The 25,712-nt window shown below is 34.9% G+C and overlaps 1 protein-coding gene across 2 annotated transcripts in view; it reads right to left on the bottom strand.

Moving 5' to 3' along the window:
• The window catches only part of Gabrg2 (gamma-aminobutyric acid type A receptor subunit gamma2), an 83,188-nt gene that overhangs the window by 34,403 nt on the left and 23,073 nt on the right, over positions 1–25,712 (bottom strand). For both annotated transcript variants that reach the window (XM_010622240.1, XM_010622241.1), the window contains exons 2-6: positions 16,393–16,544; positions 14,866–14,933; positions 11,821–12,041; positions 8,604–8,686; positions 7,602–7,739 (exon numbers count right to left, since the gene is read on the bottom strand). In XM_010622240.1, coding sequence (XP_010620542.1) covers positions 7,602–7,739; positions 8,604–8,686; positions 11,821–12,041; positions 14,866–14,933; positions 16,393–16,544 — 662 coding nt within the window. The remainder of the gene's footprint in view (positions 1–7,601; positions 7,740–8,603; positions 8,687–11,820; positions 12,042–14,865; positions 14,934–16,392; positions 16,545–25,712) is intronic.

Below are 25,712 nucleotides of genomic sequence, written 5' to 3'. Positions count from 1 at the left end.
TGTATGTTTTTAGTTCAAAATATGTGTGTTTTTTTTTTTCCTGAGTCCATCCCTTCCGAAGCCTGCCCGATTGCTTTTTCATGTGAACAGAATATGCATCTCATCCCCTGGATGTCAGACTTGCATTGTGACTGGCATTATGATATGAATCAAAACGGCTTCAGTCTGTCGGAGCAGAAGCTTTCAGAATCACTTTGTCTTTTCTGATTCCTCCTTCGTCTGTGAGAATGACATGCCACAGAATAAAGTACAGGATGAATTGCAATGCGAACTATGTTTGCTTTAAAACATTGAAATTTTGGGCCAGGGATTTAGCTCAGTGGTTCCCTCACCTGCTTCTCAAGTGCAAGGATCTGAGTTTGATCCCCAATACCAAAAATACTTTTGAATATGTTTGCTACTCAAGCATAGCTTCGCTTAAACTAATCATTTCAGACTGATTCTACCATACTTGTGCACAGAACAGCTTTAGATAATACATTAGATAAAAATAGATACGTGATAGAGAGGTGCGATAACAATGAGAGAAAACCAAATTACCTGATAAAGGATTCAGTCTAAAGGCATGTCCTTCTACAAGGAGAAATTCAGGAATAACCTTAGTGTTTGAGTCATTGCTTGATGGGCAGCACAATATCAGTAAGGAAATTATCTTTTCAGTCATATCTTTTGTGATTTTGGAAAATGTCCTCACCCTTTCAGAATAATTTTCCAAATGATATGTACATGATAACCTCTTGTGAATAATGGACATTATGTACAGACTAGCTATAGAAAATAAATTAGATAATATAAAGGGACTGCATTATAAATATGAAGAGTTTATGGACAGTAGTCCATGTTATTTTTATCATTGTTGCTACCTCTAGTTTTGTAGAGGTAATATCACAATTGCTTTTTAATGGAATGTTGATCCACAGTATTACACAAATTCATCTAGATTTTAAAAATGAAGCTGTTTAAAATAAGGAAATAAATGAAGGTCCTTTATACACTCTTGGTGCTAGCTTCTTTTCTCTTTGAAGATAGACATTCTGTTCATTCTCCCTTGTGAGCTCCTTGTCACTACCATTGAGCTACCTTTCCCTCCTCACAATTTCTCGTTCATGGTAAAGTTAACTATCAGCTGCTTTCCCTCTCCCCACCCAGAGTGGGCCTATATTCCCCATGCCAAATTCACATCATCAGATCTTAACTAACTTATCATCCCTTTTTAGGGCAATGTTCTGGGTCCCCCCTCCTATAGCAGCCACTCAGTGTTTGATATATGGCAAATAAAATACCTCAGTTGATTTTTTAGTATGGTATATAAAAAATGAGAAAAGAAGTGTTTTTCTGCAAAGTGAAATTCAGAGACAACCTAGTGTTTGAGTCATCGCTTGATTGGTGTCAGTGTCAGTAAGGAAATATGAATATCTTTTCAGTTATGTCTCCATGATCTTGGAAAAGGCCTTCATTCTTTCAGGATACATTTCTGTTAGAAATTCTTGGGGATATACATTACCTAAATTCCACCAGAATTTTGTTTTATTGCGGAGCTGCTAAATATCTGGAAATACAGTGTAGCAAGTAATAGAATACAGAACCTTCAAAATCAGTCTGCTGTGATTGTTTAAGGTGGAGAAATGGTGTACCAAAGAAGAAGGTTACTTGCTCAAGGTCATTCAAACACAGGGCCGTGTGACCAAAATGACATTCCTCAAATAAGGAGGATACTGTTTTTGCCCTATACCCAGATGCCTGATTTTATTATAAAAAATGAAGAAGAGGATTTTGTTGTAGAACAGTAAGGCTGGATCTTCAGAAAACTACAAAAGGACAAAGTGTTAATGGGCTGCTAATCAGCAAGGTGCAGAAAAATGGCAATAAAGCATTTAGCTGCTTGAATGTAAGTTGAGAAAGAAATGCAAAGACTATAGGCCCCAGATGTCCATATATAGAACATGATAATATTATTTTTGTTCAGAATGTATTTTCCAAGAAAGTGAATAGTAAAGATAAACTGAGTGACCTTAAAATCAGTTTTCCCTATTTGCACAAGATAGTTAATGATTCATAAGCCCAGGTGTAGAAGATGAAAAGAAAGTTACATCCATGATGGGCACATTCTAACCTATCTTTGAAAGTCAAGTACCTGTTTCCAGGCAAACCTTGGTCGAGTCATGGTTATCATATTATCTTATTGCAGTGTTGTTATGTGGTAATAATTCTCTTTGCCTCTTAGGAAAACATTCTTCATTTCTTTTCTTTTTGTTTGGTACCGGGGGGCGAACTCAGGTCCTTGCGCTTGCAAGGCAGGTGTCAGAACCACTGAGCTAAATCACTAACGATTCTTCATTTCTACAGGTGTATATGTACTGTTATTTGGGAATTCATTATCTTTAATTTTCCCTATTTTTTGATAAGGTTATGCATTCCTATTGCTTTCTAATATAAAGAAGCTGTAATTAAAAAAAAACACTAAAATAGGAAACTGGAAAATGCATTCCCCAACTGTTGAGACAGATGACAAATTCGGGTTTACAAGATTATAGATTGAAAGGCAATGGAGTGCTGATGTTTAAGATGCAAAGATGTTTAACATTATCCTATGAAATTTCTCAATTGGCTAATGCTGATTAAAATTAATAAAAGTAACTTTGTCCCTAATGATTTCTGCTCTAGATGGGAGTTGAACAACTGGCTGCCGTTACCCATCTTCTGATTTCATCTTTTTGGAGTCATTTCTCTGTAAGTAAAATTAGAATTGGCATTGATCTTTAAGATTTACCCCTACGTTTTTATTGTTGTATCAATCTGATTTTGCTCTCAGTTACTGATATGATAACAAAGAACCATCACCAAGGAAGGAAAATTGATCCTTAGGTTGTTACAGCTGGTGTCCGTGATTGCATCTTGTCTGTAACAAGGAGTTATCACACAACTCATGAATTAAACATTATCTTTTTTATTCAGTAGCTCTTCACCATTTACTAGTGAACACTAGACATACGTGATAAAAAACAAGGTGTGTGGTCCTCTTACTCATACAAGTATGGGCAGAGAAGGAACCATGGTTGGATTTACTGTTAGAGTAAAAACTCAGTTGTCTGACTTGAGAAGTTCATCTGTCAGCCTTTCCATCAACATCATTTATTTGTCGTACCCCGTATTCATAAGAAAAAATCATCTTATGGGGCTGGCAGTTAAGTTTTTATGAGCAAAACAATTAAATGTGTTGAATATGGGGGAAAAATATATTTAAGAAAATGCTACATTTTAGAATATCTTTTTGTTGTCATTTGAAAATGTTTCTTGCAAGGAGCAGATAATTTGGGATTGGATGCAACGGAACACAGAGATTTGTGAAAATTTGGAAATTTATGTTGAGGTTTCTGTATTAAATGCAAAATACTATAAATTCATCAGAGATACCCTGTAATGCTCTGGCTCTTAAATGTTTAAATTTACTCTAGGGTGGAAACTGGACATGGGGGATCTGTAGTTGCATCTGATCGCAATGGTGTACATGTTTTTTAATGTAGCAGAAATGATAATTTCAGTTGAGTTAGGAAGAAGCAACTTAATAAAACTTATTGCTATGTTGATGAGGTTGGTTTAAGTATACTATAAATTAAGACATTGATTCTCAAATTCATTTTAAAGAGTAGTCATGCAAATCTTGTAACATGTTTTTACTCCAGTGGTATTTTTTTCAAGGAGCAAATTTACACTGTGTCCCTCTGCTTGCACTGGATTCCTGCAGATGAAGGAACCCACCGAAGTCTCAGCTGGCTCGTTCACCGTGATTCCACAGTGGTGAGGACTGCAGGTACGCCTATGATTTCGAAATTAGAGTTGGTCATTTAGACAACCCTGTGGTGCACATAGTGCATCGTGTGAGCGTTTGTTCTCATTGTGTTCAGCACAGGCCACAGAAGGCCAAGATTAACAGTGGGCTCTTAATGAGCTCCTGACAGAGTCTAGATAAGAACAGATGAAATCATGAACTAGGACAGTGGCAATAGCGACGGAAAAGAGGGCAGTTACTCAAGATTTTTTTTCAGAGGCATAAGTACCTTCATGATTCGTTAGTGTGGGAGGAGGAGATGGGACTCTGAGTGTTCCTGCTTGGCTCACTGGGGCACTGGTGGTGCTTTTACCAGATATAGCACAATGAAAAAAAAGACAATCATTTCCAGGAGAAACTATAAATCCAGAATGTGCTCTGATGTATTGACTCTGAATTAAAGTTATCCATACGTCTTCTTGATCTACCACCAACGAAAGTTTTTGTAAAGTGTGATACACTGAAAGTGGTAAGAAAGATGATGATTCAGGTGGTGGATGAAAGGAATATAAAATAGCCTTTAATGATGAGGCAGGCAAATATTTTCTTGTGAAATGTCCCCTCTCTTCTGTCTATATTAAGTAAGATGTTCTACTTTGGTAATAGTTGTACTATACTATTCCTGTGAGCCTCTGTTTTTTTCTCTTCATACACTCAGAGTTTGGAGAACCCATATATATGTACTTAAAATTTAAGATCATGTGTTTATTTTTAAATTATATTTTATATCAATTTCTATTTCTGTCAGTTGGTTCTAGTTTTCCACATGGCCTAATTTTAAGAAAAAAATACTCATTTTACTAAAAATAATAAACCAATTTAAAGAGACAAATTATTAATGTAGAGATCCAGCTTGACCTGACCACAGCCTAGATTTGTAACTGTCTTGATTACCCCCAGAGTAATCGTGGTCTCTTTTCCCTGCCTAGTTTTTCACACAACATAAATAAATAACACCTATAGAGTAGAACCAGAGCTTGACTACCAGATCTGGTACCATTCATTCTAGGCATCTGCCTGACGTCCTTGATATTAGCTTGAAATAAACCAGGTACATTCTGGCTTGCATACAAATCACTTTTGTGCTAAGGATTATATACACCCTCCCTTTGACGAAAATTACAAGGATCCCTAGTCTTGTTGTTGCCCTTGACCATGATTCTATCAGTGAGTCTCCAAAAATTTTTGCAGTTTGAAATTCTGAATCTGTCCAGGTTTTTCTTTGGTCTCAGGGCACTTTTGGTTGGTTCTTGTACATCGTATTTTCCTGCAGCACTAAGGGACGCGGAGCAGATTCACTTACAAGATACAATAAAGTGGAATGAATGAAGGTTAGAAAACAGCTGTGTCACATTATAGGCAGTATTCTTGTCCAGTCGCAATGGAGGTGACTTAAAGGAGATATGTTTACTACAAGTCCATAAGAAAGCCACATTATAATGATCGCTAAATTTCAAAAGGATCATAATTTGAACTTCTGATAGTTTCCCAAGAAAAAGTCCATTAATAAAAAGTCATAGATATTAACTATTTATGGAGTTTTGCTTCCAAGATAAGAATTTCATCAAAAATAAGCAAGACTGCAAATTAGAACTTCCAATCAGTACAAAATCAATTGTGACAAAAATCAGGCTGCCTCTCTTTTATTGATAAGAACTTTCAGTTCAGCCCTCAGCCCTCTCTCTTCACAGAGGGAGCTGGAATAATGCAGAACACAAAGCACAAAGCACCAAGACCAAATGTGAAGCCTAACAACCAGAAGAAAATTCACAAAGTAGTTGTTGAGTTCTATTAATTACCACTGCTCAAATCACACCTGATTTTGTTTGTTTGTTGTTTTGTTTTGTTTTGTGTGTGTACCAGGGATTGAACTTGGGACCTTGCACTTGTGAAGCAGGCGGCAGAACTGAGCTAAATCCCCAGCCCACACCTGCTATTTTTTCAAAATAATGTTGTTGTTATTTTCTTAGATTAATAGCCATGTGAGAATTTGTTAGTTCTCTTTTCTATGCTTAAAGTAAGTGGATGATTTTCTCCTGGAAGTAACTCCTAGTAGTCAGCAAATGCGTTCAGTTATTCTCCATATGAATATTAAAGCAGGAATAAAATTAGGCCATTTTATGTAAAATTCTACCCTTCCACTACTACCACGTGGTCTTAATGCAATTCTGGGCTCAGAATGACTACACAAAAAAAATCTGCTAGTCATGAGTTTGTGTGTTCTGTTTTAGGGTGCAGGAATAATTATAGAAATATGAATATACAGCAGAATGTATTGCCCACTTCCTCATTCTGGAAGCATAAAAAACTGGAAATTATTTTTACACCCGTTCTTCTTTCATGGACAGAAGACCTTAGTTCTAAAGTAATCCTGAATTTTTCACCCTGAAGCACATGAAAGATTCTTCTAGTACTTGCCGGTCAGCAATTCTACAGAAGGCCATTTTTCCCAAATATACTCAAACATTGCTTTAACCCTTTTTGCTAAATAAGAAGCCTTTGGCAGAGATTTGTGAATACTAAAAACAATACTAGAGCCAGATAACTCCATGATGCAGAGAATGACAGTTTTGAAGATAGAATCTTAAACTATCATCTTTGTGTAGGTTCTTAATTTGCTTGTCTCTGTAGAGTATACCAAAGTGCATTCTAACATTATTCAGAAGAAAATTATATCCCTTAAATTCTAGAAAAAAAATAAGGTATGTTTGAATAAATTAACAGAAATCTGTTTGGCTTGTGGAAATCAAGTGACAAATCCTAATAGATAATAAGCTGAGAACATAGTATTTACATTTTAAATTGACAGATATTTAAATTTACATACTGTTTAAGGGATTAATTGGAGTAATCTACATGGAATATATGTTCAACATTGCAGAGAGTTCAAGTTAAAAATACATGAGTTACATCTGGTCTGGAATTATGTCTAACGTTCTCTACATGAGATTTTAATTAAATAGTACTACTAATATAATAAGAAAACACATGATTTCAAATAAAATAATGACTTTTAGCTTCACATGACAAATATAAAGTCTTGAATACATTACACCTCATGCATGTGTGATGCTTATAACCAATGTTAGTATTAGTGCTAGCCTGAGGGCTCATTAAGGGGCAGGTATCATTCTAAGAATGTTACATTTTTTATGTATAAACAGAATCTTTGTGAGCAATTCCTTCTATTGATTTTGAATATTTACAAAAGCAGAGATTCAGTAAATTTGTCCATTATCTATAGCTGAACCGTGACTGATAGAATAAAGATTTGAATCCAAGTCTGTCCAATATCCAAGTCATAGTCTCTTATCCACTAATAGAGACACCTTGAAATAATAAATTACTGAAAGGAAAATGAATCTATATCCACAACAGTCACTTTTCTGCATTTGTAGAATGTGCATTATCTCTGTGTGATTATGATAAATGCTATTTCAACATATTAGAAAAGTATTCCCTAAAAGAAATGATAAATTTGCATCTAAGAAATGTTTTCTTCTTAAAAATAATTGCTATTAATTTTTGCTTAAAAATTAACAGGTAATTCACTAATCCAATTTGAATTAAATTTGTTTCACATTGATAGAATACATTTCTATTTATCTATTCTACTAGAGTACCAATTATAATTTTTCTCTAGGAAATTAAAACACTTCATTAATTTTCTGAATATCATTTGTAGCGAAGCATGGAAAAGTCTTCCAAATCATACACAAGAGCATTTAAAGTCTGGAAGGGTCACTGAAAATTCATTTCAAGTGCATCTTACCGGAAGTTGTCTTGACTACTTCAGTAGTATTTCTCAGTCCAACAAATGAAAATTGGTAGAGCCTCCAAGATCGTGTGTCACCCACTTCAACAGAACTGCGCTTCCATTGGTAGATAATTTCTTCACGTGGATAACCGTCTACAATGGATTAGGAAAACTCACATTACAAATGATAATACATGAATATATGTAGTACCCGCCTACTCTGAATGAGACACTGGGGTAACTAGGAAGAGTGTCATAGATGAACATCCTAGACTAAGTTGTTACAGTAGTTAAGATGAATACAATACCATTATGTGTTAATACAGGTTAAGATTCAAAAACCAGAAGGTCAAACAGACTATATTTCCACATTTAGCTTAATAATGTTTTCCACTCAAGAAATATAGTCTGTCTATTAAGTGTCATGCTCAAACACAAACAAGTTAGAGAAAAATTAAGAAAATTTACCCAGGGTATTTTGACTTGGAAAATTGTTCTCATAATCATTACATTATCCCACCTTTCACTGTAATCCCTTTTTTATGAAGAACTTTTGTTGTCTTGGTATTAAGATAACTAGTGTCTTCCCCTTGGCATTCCTGCTTCCTGCTTTGTGTATGTGCACACATTAAATGGGCCCAAACAAGTGGAGAGATAATAATAGAAAGTTGAAATTTTTCCCAACTGTTTCTCACTCTGGCGTACTTGAGTCTATTTTTCTTTACTTTTTGCTTGAACATGAGCCCCAGCATCTTCCCATTGACTGCCCTCACTACAAAGCAGTGTATTACTTACTTGTTAGTTTATACTGGTCACTGTCTTATTAGGCATTACAAACCCATTTTTCTTCATTGGGACAAGTAGGTGTTATGCAAAAAAAAGATTGCCAGAGTATTCAAAATCAACAGCATAGATCAATGCCAACTTGCATTTGTCTGCAAATTTCCCATTTAATTGAATTACAATGAAAGACTGCATGTGAGAGGTGACACAAAATGCAAAAGGAATATTACTTACAACTGGAGAACTCCAGGGGGCAGGAGTGTTCATCCATTGGGAAGTTGTGCAACTGCAACTGGCACTCAGCATCAATTGTCAACCTGAGTAGAAAGGTATTAAAAACAAATAGGAAGGTTGTGAGTGTAATTTTTCAATGAACATTCCCAGAATTTCTAGAGTATAATTTCACACTTTGGTGCATAACAAGATGGTGCTCACTGAATAAATTCATCATATTGAATAAAAATGAAATAAGACTAAATGGAAGGCAGGCATAGTGATACATGACCCCCCCCCCCAACCCTTGGGAAGCTGAGGCAGGAGGATTGCAGTGAGTTAGAGGTCAGCTGGGGCTGAATAGTGAGTCTGGAATATAAGGAGAGCCTGTTTTGAGGGCAATAAAAGCCTAACTGAAGGCTGTTTATTTTTCCAGACTAAATGATAGTATCTCATTCACTTCATTTCTATTCATTCAAAATCTGTATTACTTAAATTTTGCTTGCTTCTTTATAGGAAATTAATTACATAAGATTAATTAGTGCATATATTTAACTTAAACTTTTAAGAATTTAAGCTCATTTATTGTTTCTAAGTAAATGAATGCTGACAATGCTCAGATCTTACGTGCTTATTAAATCAGGACTCTCTGATTGTAAGGATTTGTTTGTTTAGCTTGTGTTTTACAAGTTTAAAAATGCATATGTTTTTACACAGTAGAGTTTTATATAATTTTACAGTTGAACATTCTGAAATCATGAAATAGTACCTTACAAGGTAATGAGATAGCTTCTGTAGCAAACAAGAAATCTATACACATTCCCAGATGTATTTGAAACACAGATGTGTTTGCCGGTGAGTCTCAGTTTGTCATGGTCATTTTTTTAAAATAAAGTTTATGTATATTTTGAGGCTAAAGCCCAGAGCTAGGATTTTTAGGAGGGAAAATAGGGGAGTCCAGATTTTTTTATCATCCCTGGAGAAATGCAGGTAATGTGGTAATGGGTTGAAATTTTTTTTTAAGTTTTAGGTTATTAGCTGTGTTTCCTTACCATATACAGATATCACTATTCAAGTTATGAAAATATTTTTATAAAGGTTTACTTTGAAAGATTCTTCAGTTAGTGTGACTTTTAATTGGGGAGATTTTACTGTTCTGTAGTATAATAAAATAGTAACTGATCTTGGAATATAGCCTTAATTGTCTATGTAGATGTGGAGGAATTGAATTGTTTCCTCATTTAGCAAGTGTTCTTCTTGCTTTATTGTACTTGAACTTCTTCAGCGTCATGAAAGTATTGCCACAGTTGAAAGGTGGACTAAAGTTTGTCTCCAAAGCTAGAAGTTTTAATCTTTGTCACTCCATGACTGTTGTCTTAAAAAAGAAAGACAGGTAGATTGCATTTACAAACATACAGGTATGCATGTATATATGCTTACATGAACCCACACACACATACACAAGGCTCATTATAGATAAGCCACCCAAATAAAAATCTCTCTATACAAGCTGATAGTGGTTCAAGTCTTAACTGAATGTAACAAGTGACATTTTTAGTATAACTAAGTATTGTTGTAATTCCTTAAATTAATAGAAGTAAAAAATGACTATAATTTTATAAGCGTAATAAAAAGGCTTGAAATCAGGTAACTGACTTCATATTTCTAAAGCTAGACTGAGATGGGCTTTATCAGATAGACTTTGATTTCCCCTAGTTTCTCATTCCAGTCGCTACCTTATCTCTAATTTAATAAAACCTTTGATGAACACAAAATAAATGGACTGAATTCGTTTTGCTGTTGTTGGTCGTTTTTCCTAATAGCTACTGTAATTCTGATAAAAGACTTGGAGCCATCATCAGTTCTATATTTCATATGCTGAGCATTCTATAAGGTATAGAGTACATGCCACGTGTATATATAATATGAGTAATTTGCAAGGTAGAAGTTCTAGGATGCTAAGATGTAGAAGAATCATTTGAATTTTTACTAAAAATAATTTTAGTATCTGCTGTGCTTACTAGGCATCAGGCTGTACGGTAAACATTTTACATATTAGCCCATTTCATCTTTGTAATGATCCTGTCAGGTAAGAATGATTATCCATGTTTTATAGAAATTAAATAATGCAAGGTAAATGAGTTTGCTCAGCTGTAGTGGCAAAGGAGTGGGAGATGCACTGTGGCCTGATGATGCTTTCTTTCCTAAAAATTTGTATCGGCTCTCACTTAATTCATCTAAATGAAAAACTTAATCAAGGAAAAGCCTCATGCTTACTATGCACACAAAGCTGTGAGATGTCTTCTAGAACCAAGAACCTAGCGTATTACTTCCCTTATTCCCTGTCAAAAGACATTCTGGAAAGTTGCCTGACTTCTTACAGATAGCAAGGTAGAGACCAAAGAACTTCAGCCAGATCAGCCTGATTCCTAAGCACATTTATTTGATCTAGAATGCTATTTAATAATATACTGGCACCAACAGGAAACTTCAATACAAAAGTATTTTACGTGCGTGTGAATATGTAGTGGGCTAAAATAATGCCATAAAATAATTTAAATAGAGAACTTTTCCAGTGTTACCTAATATTTAAATTGAGGATAAAGCTCCCAGCAACTTTCCCAAAAGACTGTTATTCCCCAAATAGATAATAAATTAAGTCACAGCTTATTAATGTGCATAAATTAATTCACAGATTATTAATGTCCATAAATTAATTCACAGATTATTAATGTCATGGGGATTAGGGTGTCTGGGGATGGAAGGTAATAAATTCTGGGTCTCTGTCATTGTGTGGAGACTTTTACATCAGAGATTCTCCTTTAATAGTGATTTCCTTAGAAATGAAAACATCTCCACATACGGTGGTCCAGACTGTTTTAGCTTTTAGTCTTATGTAGCAGGACACACACATGCTAAAGCCATAATTGGCACAAAGGTCAGGTAATTTCCCAAAGGCAAGAGAAATTTCTTGTCATTTGTGACACAAAAACCTTTTTACTTCACATTGGTCTTAGAAAATAAGTTCTACCTGTGTTTATGGGCTGTGTGCTTTGAAAAAATCTCACTGATAATGCAAAGAACTAATTTTTTAATGTCACATGGTGTTTCAAGCAAACATGCCAAACGTGATAGCAGCTTGGAATGTTTTCCTCTTTTTTTTTTTATTTAAAGGGAGTATGGTTTATTTTTTTGTTCTATTTATAGCAATTATTCTTTTATTTTCCTGAAAGAATACCTTAGAGTGTAGAGCACTCTGCCATCGTTCCAAATTCTCAGCATCCTGTTGGGAGTGGTTATCCAATGTGCGTCTGCTTTTTTGGAATTTCTGAAGAAAGTGTCTGGAATCCAGATTTTCCCAACCATATTACTATTTAACCGGAGGACTTTAATGGTGCTGTTAAATTTCAGACGTCTGTCATACCATGTTTGGGCAAAAAATATATCAATTGTATATTCCTATTTTAAAGAGAAAGATAAAAGAACCTTTTTAATACAAGAAGAATATGCTGTAGAACTTTTGAGTAATTCATTCTCATGTGAATGTCAATATGAGGAAAGCTACTTTGGCTTTGAATAGTCCAGAAGAAAGAAATACCTCAGTTGATAAGGCTATTAATTAACTCAGTTCGTTAGACCAACTTGCTATTTTTATGAAAAATTAAATTTGTCTCATTGAATTCTGAGAAAGGATCATAGCTCAGATATAAACGTTTGCTTTCCATATCTATAGAACACTTTGTAAGAACCGGCAAATCTTTCACTGTGGAGAGCTGTCCTGTGTACGGTAGAATGTTTAGCTGCATCCTTGGATTGTGCATGCTAAATGTTAGTAGCAACCCCTCTGTCCTACCCCCATTCCTGCTAAGTTGCAAAACTAAAATTTCTTTGCACATTGCAAAAGCTATCCTAGGAGCAGAATTTGCTATATTCAGATGCACTGCTGTAGAGTGAAACAAAGACTAGCATAATCAAAAGAAAAAAAATATGTAGCTCCAGGAAAGGAGTTTTGGTGGCTTTATAATAAAATGGAGATGCTAAGGAACCTAATGGGTTAGATAATGTGGAGGCAGAAAAGAGGAACTGTGTGACAAGTCCTTTATGCCACAGCTGTAAGGTAGCCTACAACCAATAAAAAAAACTCATTATTGTCTTAATATTTATAATTGCTGCTTTTCTTGGCTCTGAACAAGATGTCATTAACCAAGTAAAGTAGGTTTTGGACCACACACATCTCTACCAGAAAATATATTCTTAAATAGTACGATGACAAAAGACTGTAATGGTTCCTCTCCAGTATGTGTCGCTAGACTAAAGAGTGGTTGGTTGACTTCGGTGAAAGCAAACCTAGCGTAGTATAAAATTCCCACAGTTGCAGAATGGCCAGAACCCTGGAGCTCTAGTGTGACTGGTACATTTCCAGATAGTCTTTGAGGAAAACGCCTTCAGTCGCTGGCCTCTTTTTCCCCATCTTTACACATGAAGAATTAAGATAAACATAAGCTGAGGTCCCCTCTAGCTCCAAAATTAAGCCTTTCTGCTTCTCCTTCATCATCATCATCGTCATCATTGTCATCCTAATTGTTAATCAACAGGCTGGTGTCATTTTATTCTTCTTGTTATCAATCAAGTACTTACTGTGTCACTTCTCCGGCTACATCCTTTACGTGTCATCTCATTTAATAAATCACTTTATGTGAACAATACAAGCAAAGAGTAAACTTTTATAACAGCTTGCTCAAGGACTTTGTATTGTCATGATGACCAATAACTTGCCACAAGTGCATCTTGTATTATTTTATAGGTTAATTTTAATCATGTCCATAAATAAGAAAATTAACAAAAGCAACTCAGTCTTACTAAAATGTAAGAGCTGGTGGGGAGAAGGTTATCACATTTCCTAGTATCATTCCCTACACGGCATGTTATGTTGAAAAGTATGAAGAACCATGGAGATTCTTGATTTGTCCAAGAATATGCGGACTGCTGGATCTGCTTCTTTATCTCATGCACACCATTGTATTCTGTCTCTGTAGCACCTGCTGCAGTCTCACTGGATTTGACTGAGTCTCTACAGCAGGAAGACAGGTCTGTTCCCTAGTTAGTCCTCCATTTGCAGTATATGAATAATGAGAAGGAAACCTATTCTTTCAAACTCTTTCTCTACTACTTTGTGTTGTGCCAGGATTTAAAATAAGTAAGTATGGATATATTTAGAAAAAAAATACCACTAACAAACAAACAAAATCCCCAAGTTAAAGTATTTGAGAATTAAACCCAGTGTCTCACAAACACTGATGCCGAGATAGTTCTGGGAACTGCTATTCTTAAAGCAAAATGTACTATATTTAAACTAACAACCTATAAGAATAAAGTTAGACTGATATCTAGAAGCTGTCCTTCTTTCATTTATAGTTCACATTAGAATACTAAAGAGTCTGAGAACTTGAGTGAGAAAGATGTAAAAGAATTAATAGTTAATCATTAGTGGGCTGGGGATTTAGCTCAGTGGTTTCACTGCCTGCCTCTTAAGTGCAAGGACCTGAGTTCGTTCCCAGTACCAAAAACAAACAAAAATAGTTAATGGTTAAACAAGCATGCTTATTTTCATGAACTGTATAGTTGGTGGTGTTTTTATTACAGTAATGAAGAAAAAGTAAAGCATTTTGTCTCTCACTGTTTTAACAAAGTATCTATGTTGGTAGCTTGGTAAACACTGCTTTTAAATTATAGCATCACCATATCATATAACATTATTACATTTTATCATATAACACAATACTAGTATTTATGTTACAGCACATTGATTCCATTTTATTTTTCCCTACTCTCTTCCATTCTTTATATTGTGGACTGACTTCAGTTTCTCATTTCAGATTTCAGTGCAAAATTTTATATAAGAATAAAGTTACATTTGTTATTACAAATGATACAATATTTTCTTAGCGAAATATTTCTAATTGAAGAAAACGATGCCACCCCACACTTTAAATATTTTTAAAATAGTGGAGTGTTATATTTTGTTTTGTTATGATTAGCACTGACACGTACACAATCATCATTACATTTCAATAACAGGACTCTTACCCAAATCAACTTTAAATGTGATCACATTTCATTCGTATAAGAAAAAAATGCTCAAACTTTAACATTTTAAATTACAAGAGAAATAATGGATCTAAAAATTACCTTTATGTTCCAAAAACTTGAACCTAATTTTTTGTTAATCACGTTTCTTGTTATTTCTATTCTTATTAAAATAAAAATTTTATTTGAAACTCACCATATTGATAGCGTTCACTGGACCAATGCTATTCACATACATGTCTGTGTGAATTAGTGTTGGTTTCACTGTAAAGAAAATCATAAATATATGTGCATGTGGGACACAAGATTGTATTCTCTTAATCTATATTTTCTAGAATAGACTTACATAGCTACATTAGTATTGATTTATTTATATTTCATTTGGCAATAGTTACTAATTCACTAAATTTGAGTAACAATTTTGTTCTCAAAGAAGTATCTCCTTTTAAGAACATAATGTTAAGAAGGATAGTAGCATCTTGAAATTGATTATCCATTAAAAAATATATAAATGAATAAATTAAAAGACACTCCTCAGCTTTTGTTCATCTTTCTCTCATAGCTTAAATTTCACCATTTTTCCTTCATGATCTGGAATCTCTTTGCACATTTTAATCTGACTTGACCCAAATAGAGAAAAAAATTACATCACAGCCTAGTAAAAAACTATGCATTAGAAATTTGAAGTGGACGTAAAGAACAAAATGTAGCACGAGTTGTTTCTGAAACATTGATCCCTACTGACTTTTTTACAAGTACTTTATGCTCAGCATTTATCCAGCACAAAAACCATCTTCCTCAATGACTTCTTAGAGGATATAGCTACATAGATAATATGAGGAAACCATATGGAAGGCCATTACATACCTATTTGTCATACAGGACTCTTATTAAAAATCTGTAATACAACATTCATGAAGAGATGCATGTATTCCATTTTCATATGACAATGAACACAGATTCATCACATTTTTCGGGATCAAAATTCAACAATTACATTTTCCTCGTTTTTATTTATTTCCCTTGAAAGCAGCATGCCTAAGCTGTCTGTGATACATTAGATTCTTCATGAATACCAACATATATACCCATACTTTCACCTCAGACTGTTTCTCTGCTCTGGACATCGGGCTTGTTCAGACTTGCTTTGGCTGACAATAGATAGACAAGAGTGGAATGTGTCAATTCTAAATCTGGGCATTTAGCTTTAGAAGTTTCTATTTTCTACTTTGTTATCTTCTGTTGTCATGAAGGATGCTTCTAACTGGTGTGCTGGTTCCAATAGGAGAATGAGCAGCACCATTTTTTTTTAGCCCCCAGTGAAGTGCTAAGTAAATTCTCAGTGTTGTGTGCCACTGAGATTTTGTGATTGTTATGCAGCAATAGATAACCAATATTGTCTCTCCATTTTCTTTTTTTGATTTTTCAAGTTATTTCATAAAATATAATCATTTATTCCTCTTGTCTGGAATATCTAAGAAAAATTTAATTTTTAGCTCTTAGGCTTCACTCAAAAATCATGTTTTTTTCACATTGAACTTAACACTAACCCTACCTCCAAGCTGGAATGCTATTTATATACGCTTCATTTCTATTATAATATAAAATAGAACTATGATTTTCTTCCTCTAGAAATATGCTAACACTTTCTTCTAACAAGGTTACTAAAGTAGACACATTTATGTTTCCCACGGTATAGCACAGCACAAACGCTTTAGCATACCTCCTATATCAGGTCGAAGTTTATTGTCGTATCCTTCCAGCAAGTTGTTTAAGATGACAGTGACATCACCCTCTGGTACTTTTGGAGTCAAGACCCATGTTTTGTTAGAAGCATAATCTTCATAGTCATCATCAGACTTTTGGCTAGTGAAGCTAAAAAACCAAAAATATTGGCCAAGAAACACACTTTTTACACCATGTTCTCTTTTACCAAAACATACCGGTGGAAAACAAAACAAAACAAAAAAATAAGTACGATTACAGGAACATGTAAAAAGGTAAAAAAATTTCCCTGATGATTAATCTAACTAATTAAATTGTGCAGATGGAGATTAAAATATATTAACGCGTTCCTGCCAGTTTTCGAGTGTTCCACCCTCATAGCTATAAATATACCATGTGTTATTATTTATTTTTATCTTTTTCGTGTTCAATATTCTTCGTGCCCATTTGCCCAGTATCACGAAGGACTTATAAAATAAAGTACTTTTTGTGAGCACAGTGCTTCAGTGATCAGAAAGTAGTCTTAAGAGTTGAGGCGCAATGTCTCCTTATTTGTGGAGAAGTTAACTTGACTCAATCGATTAATGAAAGTAAGAGAGTGTTAATTAGATTCACTCCCATAAACAGCCAGACTTGCCTTTCACTCCTCAGTTGAACTCCTGAAGAGAACTCAGTCTTGCTGCCTTTTCTTCCCCCAGGCTATGTGTTTTTTTGTTATTCCCTTTCCTTGAGCAGAAGGCAAGCGTGGTTCATTTGTCTTTCACTGTTAAGAACTTGATACTTTGGAGAAAAGTGTAGTTGCCGATGTTCAGGCACACTTTGTTAGAGCGAAGGTTCCTAAGCTCCTATCATATAAACAAAATTACTTATTTTGACTGGTAGAGAGTCGCATAATGTTCTGGCACCCAGTTTCATCTGCCCAAATCGGGCAGAAGTCCGCCGCCAGCACTTTGGGTGGAAGCTAACGAAAGGTGAACGTGGGTGGTGCGTGGAATTCTGAAGAGCTTACTTCTTCTGATGCCCCCGATTCCGACCGTTCGTCTTGTGCCCCACACAAGATGATGATGTTTTCCTGATCTAGGGACAATGCAAATTCTTGCAAAAGCTGCCATTAAATTTTTTTTTCATTAGTACTCAGTGAATCTGTGGTTTTGGAGGTCATTTTATAAAATATAAATGGATAATGTGCTTCCTATCCCATCATGAATTACAGTTTATTTTCTAGATCCCTGGCACATATCCTGAAATCACATTTAATCTTTATTTAGTCAGAGTCACTGAAATATTTGGACACACCTACTTTAACTATATTCTATACACATACATGCATATGTACATACACCTATAGATGAGCAGCTTGATTATGGATGTTTGCACTCGTGTGTGTGTAAATATTACAGAAGAGTGATTATGTAATGCAATTTGATAATATGGATGGAAAATGAAGTTTTAAGAATAATCATTGTTGCGGGTCTATCAGTAAGTACAGTAGCCTCCACTTTTGTTATTTTTTGCGTTTTAGGAAGCATTCTGAAAATAATATGAATGAAAAACCTAACATAGCTAGTGTCGTACATTATGCATTTCAGCGAGCATAGGCACTTTAAACAGGCATTAATTTCAAGAGTCTGTAGTGAATACGACTGCCTGGGCAGTGCTTCAATCTGCTTTCAAAGAGGAACAGCGCATTCCAGGAAGCAAGACCAGGTCTGTCCTGAAGAGTCCCTTGAGGCCCTCAATTCACCTTTCACCCAGGGCATTGCTAAACTCTACCTAATAGAGCTTCAATACTATGACCCAAATCTTACTCATTTAAGGGAGAAAAAGCTATATGGCAAAGAGACTTCCAGATTCTCTAATTCATGGGGGAAAAGAATATGGCTACCCAAACAGATGTCATCATCAATGAAGACGTACAGTTTTTTCTCTCTCTCTCACTCACTTCTCTCAGATACATGTGCTCAATGAAGTTTTCCTTAATGGAAGGGATTATATGTTAGATTGTTTGACTTTTTTTGTTGTTGTTTATAGAACCTCCTATATTAACAAATAAATAATCCAAGCATGATAATGCTGTTTTACTCCTATCTGGCCAATGAAGGGGGTAACTACATTGAATAAAATATTATGGGATAAAGACTACTTTCTTAGAAGAGAAGCTTTATTCCAGAATTGCACCAGTATATTTCTGAATCAGTACTTATTGGATGCTGAAACAATAGACTAATTGATTAGTTCAGGTAAACATGTTGGTGAGAGTTCTTTTTTTCACATTTAAGAATGCCTGCTTAGTCATAGGGAGGTAAAATAGAGCAAAGAAATTGAGAGGATGTAGTTGGGAGTTAAATACTAGATTTACTTTCTGTATTCATATCTTCTGTCATTTAACTGTTTTACAAATTAACAAGTTACTTTAACATGCTAGGCCTCAAAATTCTCAAGTTCAAAGTACAGTTAAGACTACTACTTTTATTATATTTTATAATATATGAAGATAATTCTTACTAAGTGCTTAGCAAGTGCCTGACATGTAGCCTGGAAATAAATTCTTTATAATTTTTGCTATGAAGTGATGACTACTGGATTTATGACAACAGCTCTGACCATGTAACTAAAACTTGAATCTATAGATGTTGCTTCATGGATTTTATCTGATATGATTCTAAAGAACTAAAAGCAGATGTTTTCCAAGAAGAAAAATAATGAGCCCTTGCACCTATTATAAATGAAATTTTTTCTTCCTGCAGCTGTCTCAGCGAGGTCTATTTGAAGGGGCTGATGTATAATCTGGGATTGCTTCCAGATTTTTCTTTTTAAAAAGATAATTCCCTCATTCAAGGTTTGAGGTTTCTTTCTCTGGGATTCTTTGGAGGTAAAAATCTCTGAACCCACAGGCAGGATATCTAGGAACAGTAAAGTCTGACCATTAGGTTCTCTGCGTACTTGTGAACTCCATTAGAAAGCATGGGCAGAAATCGACTAACAGTAACTCCAGAAAATAGATTTAGCTTTTGAGTGGCAGTGAGCAACATAAACTTGAACTTCTGACCAATGACCCCTAGCTGGATGCAGCAACCTGAGGTTGTTACTCCTCATGGTGTCTTAAAAAAAAAAGTTTTAGAGGGAGAGAAATGAAATTGAGATTAATGTTTAATCATTTTTAAAGATGATTTTTGACATTGCAGTAATACTATTTTTCAGACAGTGAAGGTTATGCAGTTTTCTTTTCTTAAAGGATTCAAAACTGTAATGAAGCCATTCGTCCAGGAGCTTAGACCAGTAGCTTCAACATTTTTAGAAATGCAGAACACTGACAGCCATTAGATTCCCAAATGGGAATCCTTTCTGGAACAAGTCCTACAGCAGATTCAAACAAATATTACAATTTGAAGATATCAATCCCATGGTGTTATATTGGTGATACTTTATCTCAGCTGTGCTTTTGCTCTTGGTGTGTGTACATGTGTAGGTTAATAAACTTTTTAAAACTACAGATTCCTTGGTTCCTGCTTTAGCTCTTAATGCAAATCTTCGTGTAGTAAATTAAATCATTTAATTATATTTTCATGCTTATAAATTTATTTGAATTTAGGCATTATAATTATAATATTATAGAGTTATTTGAATTTAGGCTTTATAATAAATATAAACTTACCTTCACATCAATAAAATTGATTTTCTTTGGGAATAAAAGAAATGTAGAAAACAAAGTCTATTGGGTAGACATTGTTCACTAAGAATTTGCTTACAATTACATGGAAAAGTCTCAGTATTTTAATTTGATACCTGTTTTGGATGTTTGCCAAGGTGAAGATTAATTATGTATATTATAGAATTTTCATTTTCATCTAGGTATTTTCCCAAAGATTTAATAAATCTCTCTTTGTTTACTGGGGGAAAACCTAGTTGTTACACTCTTCCATGTTAATAAAACAGCAAATAGTTGCATGAGAAACAAAAAAACAGTTATTTTTTTTCTTTTATGTATTTTTAACTAAACTGAAATAAAAAGCATCACAAAAATAGTACAGGTTGTGGCATGAGAATCCAAATTGGAGACCAGTCTGAGTAGCTGAGTTAAGACCTTGTCTTGAAATAAAAAATAAAAATAATGGGTTGGTGATACAGCTCAGTGGTAAAATGCCTCTGTATTTAATCCCCAAGACCACAGATATAATTAAAATAGTTGAATAAAAATATAAAAGCTCTTTTGACATACCTTTAAATCACAGATGTTTCGCTTTTTAATAACACAAATTTTACTAATATTTGGATACAATTTTGATTAACATATTTTCTAGATACAATGAATCATATGTAGTATTTTATATGTCAAAAATCAAGTATGTATCTCAAAATTATGTTAATATTTTAATAAAGGTTCAAGGATATGTTTCATTAATAATGATCAAAAACTGCATAAATACAAATGTCCACCAGTATGAACTTGATAAATACATTGAAATTTACAAAGTATATGCCATAAAATACTTTATATTTTCCTATTGAAATTGATGTATATTGAATTTATTTTGTTAGTGTTACCTTCAAACAGTTTCTGTCTACTCTCTGTCCCTCCCAAGTCTCTATTCTTTCCTTAGCTGAGCACACCTTGATTTCCCTTCTCCTTAATAGTCACATGCAGCTGTAGTGTCCCAGGGAAATCCCCCGCTGGAAAGGCGTCATCAACACCGGAAGTTCTTGTTCTGTCCTTCCTCCTGTCAGCTGAGTGTTGGTCACATTGTTCCAGAAGCCAGGCTGAACTGCACTGGCTTTATATATGCTTTCTCTTCTCCCTGCTACTGTTCCTTTCCTTCACCCCTTCAACCTAATATTTGCCATGGTTTATTTTGGAAAGAATTTCCTAAATAGAACTCTCATTGCAGGAGAAATAACAGCAAGAACCAACAAATGGGATTACATCAAATTAAAAATGCTTCTGCACAACAAAGGAATTGATGAGTAGAATAAAACGACAATGTACAGAATGGGAAAAATTGCTACTATTGCACATAGGAGAACTAATATCTGGGATATATACAGAACTAAAATATAATAGACTGCTTAAAATTTAAAAAGCCAATCAAGAAATGGTCAAGTGAAATGGACACTTCTCAGAGGACGAGGTATAAATGGTGAACAAACATATGAAAACATGTTCACCGTTCCTGGCTAGTAGAGAAGTGCAAATTAAAACCATACCATTTTATTACAGATAGAATGACAATCATCAAGAAAAAAAAAAGCAAGTGTTAGCATGGCTGTGCACCTCACAAATACTATGCCTAACTGTCTTACCTCTGTTACCTCGCACCCATCCCTTTATTTGCTCTAAACAGTGTATTGACTTTTTCACAGCATTAAACACAATGTGTATTGAGTGATTTGCCTATTTTCTGCTTCCATTGTTAAATTACAAATTCTGTGAGCATGTATTTAATGCGGATTTGTGGTAAGCATTATTTATTGATATTCGGTTTTCCTCAGAGAAATAATAATACTAAAATAACCATTTTATATATTAATTATATCATAAAAGTAACTTAAATATTTCTCTCATTTAATCTGTAAGCACTGGTGTGCCTATAATTATCCCCCTTTGGCAAGTAAAGATAAAAAATTATAATGTATAGTAGGTAGTTTTGCTAAAACCAAAACTGTAACCATTATGCTGAAAGGCTTTGGAAAACAGTGGTGACCAAAGTATCTGGCACTACACATTTATCAAACAATAGAAGCATCAAAGATAAATTGAGCACTATTCAGCCATAAAGAATGATCAACTAGAGACATTTATAGCTAAGTGGGTGCACATAGAGGCCATACACACTTAAGTGAAATAAGTAGGGCACACATTTAAATACCAAACAATGACTCTGGTATGAGAAACAGAGTATAAACGAGGACCCACATATATAATAGATAATGTGAAATAGGAAGCAAAGCTTCACAGGGGAAAGGGAAGTAGGCGGGTGGGGGAAGGAAAGAAGGGAAAAATATGAGAAAAGGAAGGAAAAAAGGAAACAAAGCTTCTGTAAATAGGGAGGAGTGAAGGGGTGGAAGGAAGAGGAGAACGGGGAAAACAAGAACTAAGCTGTGTCGTGCAGAGGTACAAATTCCCAACGATGAATGTGATTATAATGTATACCTAAAATGTACCAATAAAGTTATTAAAAAAAGAAGTGGAAGTAAAAAGAAAAAAGATCACTGCAGCTGTTTTCCTTAGGAGAATAAATTAGCTTATGCATGAGCCCAACAAAGGAAATGGCACATTCAGCATGAAGGTAACAACCCTCAGATTGCATAAATTTGCCATTGCAAATAGCAATGATTTGATCTCTTCTCGCTGAGAGGCAAAACTTCCAATGTACCTTAATAGATGTGTTAAGCTGTCTCATTTAACTCTTCCTCTTTTGGGAGGCAATACACAGGCAAGAGCAGGACGCGCATATAACCTCGTTCATTTTAAAGAGTGCCTTCCAGCCTCTGTAGGTGGAGGACTTTGGTAGAAGGCACAGGAGTGGGTAGGGTAGTGGAGTTTGCATTCTCAGGGGGCACAAAGAACCCAGTATATAAAAATAGGTAAGAGCTTCTACTCTATGTTTGTGGGAGACCTGGGAGTTCTTTAAAGCCAGTGTTGAGTGGACAGAGCTGGGGTTCCAGGTCACCTTTTGTAGAACCCGTTGGTACCCTGTGGCTTTCTCTACTTCTCAGCCAGGATAAGTAAATGATGTATGCAACACCTGCGGAGAAGTCTGCTTTTTGCCTACTATGTCCTAGCACTTTTGCCGAGTGCTATGTGCAAAGCAGGTGGGGTTAGGGTGGAAAATACAACATCTGCGTGTGAATCGCTCTGCTCTGAATGACTTCCTCCTCTCACGCCTAGTTTTAGTTTCTTTGCTATTTGGCCAACAGCTAGCAATAAGTGTGTCTCCTTGACTGAAACAATTATTCAACTTACGTATTACAATATTTAAAATGCAAACTGTATTTCATTGTCACCAGTGAACCATCCAAATGAATGTGTGTATAGTTTTGTTAGCTAAGATGGATTTTATTGCAAGTATCAGAACATCCGTATTAAGTTGAGAATTACTGGCACATACAAATGTAAAGCCTAAGGTAGGATGAGCATGAGGGTGCTTTGATTTTGCTTCTTAACTATGTATTTACAGTCTTAGCTTTTGTCTGTCTCTTCTATCCTCGGTGATGCGAGTTCAACCCAGCCTTACCTCGACAGTGTTGTTACAGTGGTGCCAGTGACTGTTCATTTAAGTGCTTGTTGGTTTACATTTATAAATACAGAGACGAACTTTTCCAGAATTGTTTTCTTTTTTCTCTTCCTCTTCTTCTTCCTCTCCTTCTCCTTCTCCTTTGTCTTCTTCCTCTTCCTTCTCCTCCCCTTCCCCTTCCCCTTTCCTTTCTCCCTCCTCCTCCTCCTCCTCCGTGGTACAGGGCATTAAGAACAGGGCCTTTACACTGAGCTGTTTCCCTAACCCTCTGTCTGTTGTCTGTCTCTCTGTCTATCCTATCTGTTTTGAGAAATGGTCTAGCTGAGTTACTAAATTGCCCGGGCTAGACTTGAACTTGGGATCCATGTGCCTCAGCCTCTCAGAGAGCTCGGAGAGAAGGGAGTGGGCCACCTTGCCTAGCTGAGATGCCCTCTTTTCTAAAAGCCTGTAGAAAGTTTTGTTCTTATATTGCTACCATGAATGGGATTATATCAGTGAAACCAGTATCTATAACTACAGGATGGAAATTTGCTGAATATTTTAGTCTAGTTATTTCTCTATTACTAATAATAACCAGAATCAGCTTCCTAAAGAAGCAAGTGTGTTTCACAGATGCAAAATGAAAACAGGGTTGTTTGAGAAGGTGATAGAGAAACGTAGCACAAAATAAGCACATACTCCCTGAGGAAAAGCATGTATGTTAGAAAAGAGTGATCAGTGTGAGTTCATATTCTAGGATTACTGCTGAAGTTCTGTTTTCTCTGGGTTAGCACTGTTATCATAGTTTGTTGTTATCGTTTGTATATTTTGACCCTTCTTAAAGAAAAACAGGAAGATGTAGAGTGGCTAGGCCCCATACATTCCAGGAAGAAAATCATTTGTTAACGATGTCCTTCTCTGTATTATATAACTCAAAAGTTCCCTTGCTAAATTTATCCTAAGCAAATATGCATACATGTGCTTACTAACAATATATATAACAAAAATCATCGCTGGACTACTGTTTTGGTAATAGAAATTATTATAATGAAAATTGACAAAAGGAAAAGGAAATAAGGGAAAAGAAAAAATATGAGAAAACAAATGGAAACAAAGTCTTTGTAAATAATGGAGTGGGCGGGGGTGAAGAGAGGGCAGGGGTATAGGGAAAAAGTGAGATTCAAGACCTGTCGTATAAGGGTACAAGATCTATATGATAAATGTAACTGGACTGTGTACTTAAAAAGTACTAATAAACTCAATGAGAAAAAAAAGAAAATTGACAATAGAATAATAAAATATGGTATAATTGGATAATGAAATGCATCAATATAATTAATGAACAATAGCTTCGCGCAGAAAAATGAATTTCAGAAATAAAATTCAGAGCAAAAGATGTTATAAATACACCCCTATGCACATACAAATATGTTATATTTCATTTATATAAAATTTAATAACAGAAAAATTAAACTCTGTTGCTCAAAGGCCAGTGTTTCCTTTGAAGTAAGAGGTAAAGGACAGATACAGAGAAAGGAATGGGGACATTTCTGGTATACTGGCAATATTTTTTACAGACTTATGAGATTTTATTTCAGATTGAAATTGAGCTATGTCTATGTCATATATACTTTTTATACCTCCCAGTAACAATAACCACAATAAAGTATCAAATAATTAGATTTAAATATCAAGGTTAAGAGCAGAACGTTAGGCCCCTAAGGGCAAGAACAATTTCTATCAGCAAGTGTTGTTTTCCAGAACTTATGGACTACAGACTACAAATGCTTTTAAAAGTCCTGAATCAATGAGAGTAAGGATTATTTTTAAAGAGGATTTAATGTTTGTGAAAATTAACTTAGTAAAAACCATTCTCTTTTTACATATGAGTCTATAAAACCACTGTAGCTAATACATGTGTGTAATATGCTAAGGTATCCATCATTCTCCTTTAAATGGTATGGAGTCACTGTGTATGAAAACTGAAAGGGCATAAACTGAAACTATATGTTGGATTAAAATGAAACAAACGCAATACTAACACAAGAAACTAATTCTAAATATGTGGCTATGGGGTAGGGAAGAAATAAAAGTGTGAATACTAAAT

Source organism: Fukomys damarensis, unplaced genomic scaffold (assembly GCF_012274545.1).
Source record: "Fukomys damarensis isolate Sample0158 unplaced genomic scaffold, DMR_v1.0_HiC HiC_scaffold_9, whole genome shotgun sequence".
NCBI classification, from domain to species: domain Eukaryota; kingdom Metazoa; phylum Chordata; class Mammalia; order Rodentia; family Bathyergidae; genus Fukomys; species Fukomys damarensis.
Note: the sequence above shows the minus strand (reverse complement) of the source record. Positions and strands in the feature narration are given on the sequence as shown.